Source organism: Antrostomus carolinensis, unplaced genomic scaffold, assembly GCF_000700745.2.
Source record: "Antrostomus carolinensis isolate BGI_N321 unplaced genomic scaffold, ASM70074v2 scaffold40690, whole genome shotgun sequence".
Lineage (NCBI taxonomy): Eukaryota > Metazoa > Chordata > Aves > Caprimulgiformes > Caprimulgidae > Antrostomus > Antrostomus carolinensis.
The window spans coordinates 1,708-4,451 of NW_010289845.1; the positions used below are offsets into that span (position 1 = coordinate 1,708).

Below are 2,744 nucleotides of genomic sequence, written 5' to 3' on the forward strand. Positions count from 1 at the left end.
CAGGAAAGGAAAGTAAATGAAACCTGTTGACTGACATTAAAAACTATTGTCTTTGATTTTTAAACCAGCCAGATATGGAGCACACGGGCCAGACTTCTGGACTTGGAACAAGAACTTGGTAACAGCCCTTCTGAAAGTCTGATGGGAACTGTACCCTCGTGATACAGACAGGATTAAGAGCTACTGCTTTTTGCTAATTGGAGAGAATCTAAGTAAGTACCTTTAGCTCATATTAACAACTGAATTGACTCTTCATTCATATCACATTAAGTGGAAGAAACATACACCAGGCAAAGACAGGATTCAAGATTCTGTGTTACAGGGCTTTCAGTGCTTGTGATGGAGCTGAAATGACCTTTGACAAAGTACAAACACATCTATCCAAACACATGTAGTTACTGTGTCACTGTATCACAGAATTGGAGTAGGAGAAGCCCTCTGAGTCTAAGCTGCTCCTAATAAGATAGAAAGGATTGGTTTTCAAAATTAACGTAGAAACTGCTATTACATAACAGCACACACCTTAATTCCTCACATTAGTGCACGTGTCTAAGGTTTGTAAAAGAGGAAGGCAGATGTTACAACTCAACAAACAGGACTAACAATGTTAATTAGTCAAACACGGGTGCAAAACATGGGGATGACAGAAAAAAACCATCAGAAGAGAGAGGTTTAGAAAAAAACCCAAAACTCATTCATAAAACTGAAAGCAAGTCCTTCTAATGAGACTGTCTGGTTAAAAATGAACCGCAAGGCAATGCTGTTTGTTTCTCTTTTACCAATTCTCTATTTGCAAGAGGCAATGTGAAAGTTTCCTTGATTATTTTTCATTTGCTGTATGTCCTTTCTTAAATATCACAGACTGTGAGTGTGAAACACCCCTTCTTCCTGTTGAAAGAGTTTGGGCAGGGAAGGAGATGAATTCACCATACACAACACATGAACTGGGCGGGAATGACTCGCTGAATAAATACAAACATCCCCTTTCCTCATCTGTGATAGTTCAGGAACATCACGGCTCAGGCTTCAGCTTATTGCAGTATCAGGAACAGTCTGAAAATCAGCAGTGCTTGTCCTTGAAACGGGGGAGTGGAAAACATGGTGGGAGGGGGTGGGAAATCAGGACGCATCCAGGATAATACGAGAGAAGCGTGAAATAATTTCCCCCCTTTTGCAGTTGACTTTCAACTAGTCAACACCTTGTTTTTGCACTTACAGCAATAGCAACCTTAGCACAGCAGCAAATGTGCTGCTCGCAAGGCCTGTCTGTGATCACCAGTCACATATTTGTGCTTCTCTCCAGTACATGCACATCTACCTCCAGAATTCCATCTACAATTTCACTAGGCAGGAGCTTCTTGTGGAGCCCGGCTCCACAACCACCCATCTGTTAATCATAATCTATTTTAACTTTTGTAATAGTGCTCAGGGTTGTTTTTTCACTACTACTCCTTCCATGAACAGAAGTTAAATGCTTTTTAAGAGCAGACTTGTGTTTAAAGTCCATGTCACAACAGTGACACTTGTAGGGCCGGTCACCGCTGTGGATGTTCAGGTGATCCTGCAGCGTACTTTTGGCAGTGAAGGTCTTCAGACACACCATGCACTGGAAGGGCCGGATGCCCATGTGCCCACGGATGTGTCTGTTGAGATTCTTTTTTTGAGTAAACGTTTTCCCACACTGCAAACACAAGAAGAGTTTGTGCATTTTTAGATGTCTGAGATAGTTCTCGAGATGCAGAAATCCCCTCGGACACTTTGGACATTGGTGCCGCCATGAACTGCCAGAATCATCCAGGCTCTGGAACCCGTTCATCAGACTAGAAGTTCCTTCTGTGTTGTCACTGACAAAAGCTTGAAAGTGATTTCCTGACATCTCTGTATTTCTGCTTTCAACTGTAGAATTTATCAAGGAGTGCTGGGTCTCCGGAAAATACAAGTTTGTTTTAGAGGATGTGCAAGGCTGAGGAAAACGATCATTCTCCACATTGGCTACGCTCATAGAATCCATTCTGAAGATACAGATTTCATCGTCCTTATATCCGATCTCCACTGTCGATATCTCTGGGGTTTTTGTGTCCTTTCTTTCCGCGACCAAGCTCTGCGCTGCGGGCTGTGAGACCTCTCCCTTCTCCTGTTTCACCGGGTACTCTGCGTTCACTGGGCTGTCTTCAGAGATCTCTATTATTTCACAGTCTTTCTCTGAAGCCTCCTCCCCGTTTCTCAGCTCAGCATCTGAGGAATGACACCTCTCTGCAGCCTGGTGACCGTTCTCCATGGAAGCGTCGATTTCCAAGTACTTGGACAAAGCTTCGGTGCACTTCTCCACGATGTGAACCATCTGCAGGTAACTCGCTGCCGTGAGGTACTTCAGCAGCTCCTTCTTTTTGACCTCCAGAGCCCCCGTGTAACAGGAGAGCAGCAGCTTCCTGCCCACCTCGGCGCTCTGCAGGATGGTGATCCGCACCTGCTTCGACTGGTTGAGCAGAAACTGGTCCCGCATGAAGGTGGAGCAGGCGGCAAAGATCACCTTGTGCCCCTGGAACTCGGTGTCGTTGATGTAAATGGAGACGTCGCAGAAGAGGTTCTGCTGCCGCAGGAGGTTCATCTTCTGCAGCACGGCATCGCCTTGCTGCTCGAACTGGAAGTGCAGCACCTCCGAGTCCGCGGCCATGGCACCGTTCCTGCGGGGGAGCCACCGGTACCGGCACCTCCGGGGAGAGTCACCCCGAGCCCAGGCCACC

General features: G+C 46.1%; 1 protein-coding gene across 1 annotated transcript; it reads right to left on the reverse strand.

Annotated features, from left to right (window-relative positions):
- Positions 1-1,390: 1,390 nt before the first annotated feature.
- ZBTB6 (zinc finger and BTB domain containing 6) lies at positions 1,391-2,674 on the reverse strand. The gene has a single exon (XM_010171672.1). It carries the CDS (start codon positions 2,672-2,674, stop codon positions 1,391-1,393), a length of 1,284 nt encoding a protein of 427 aa, XP_010169974.1.
- Positions 2,675-2,744: the final 70 nt, after the last annotated feature.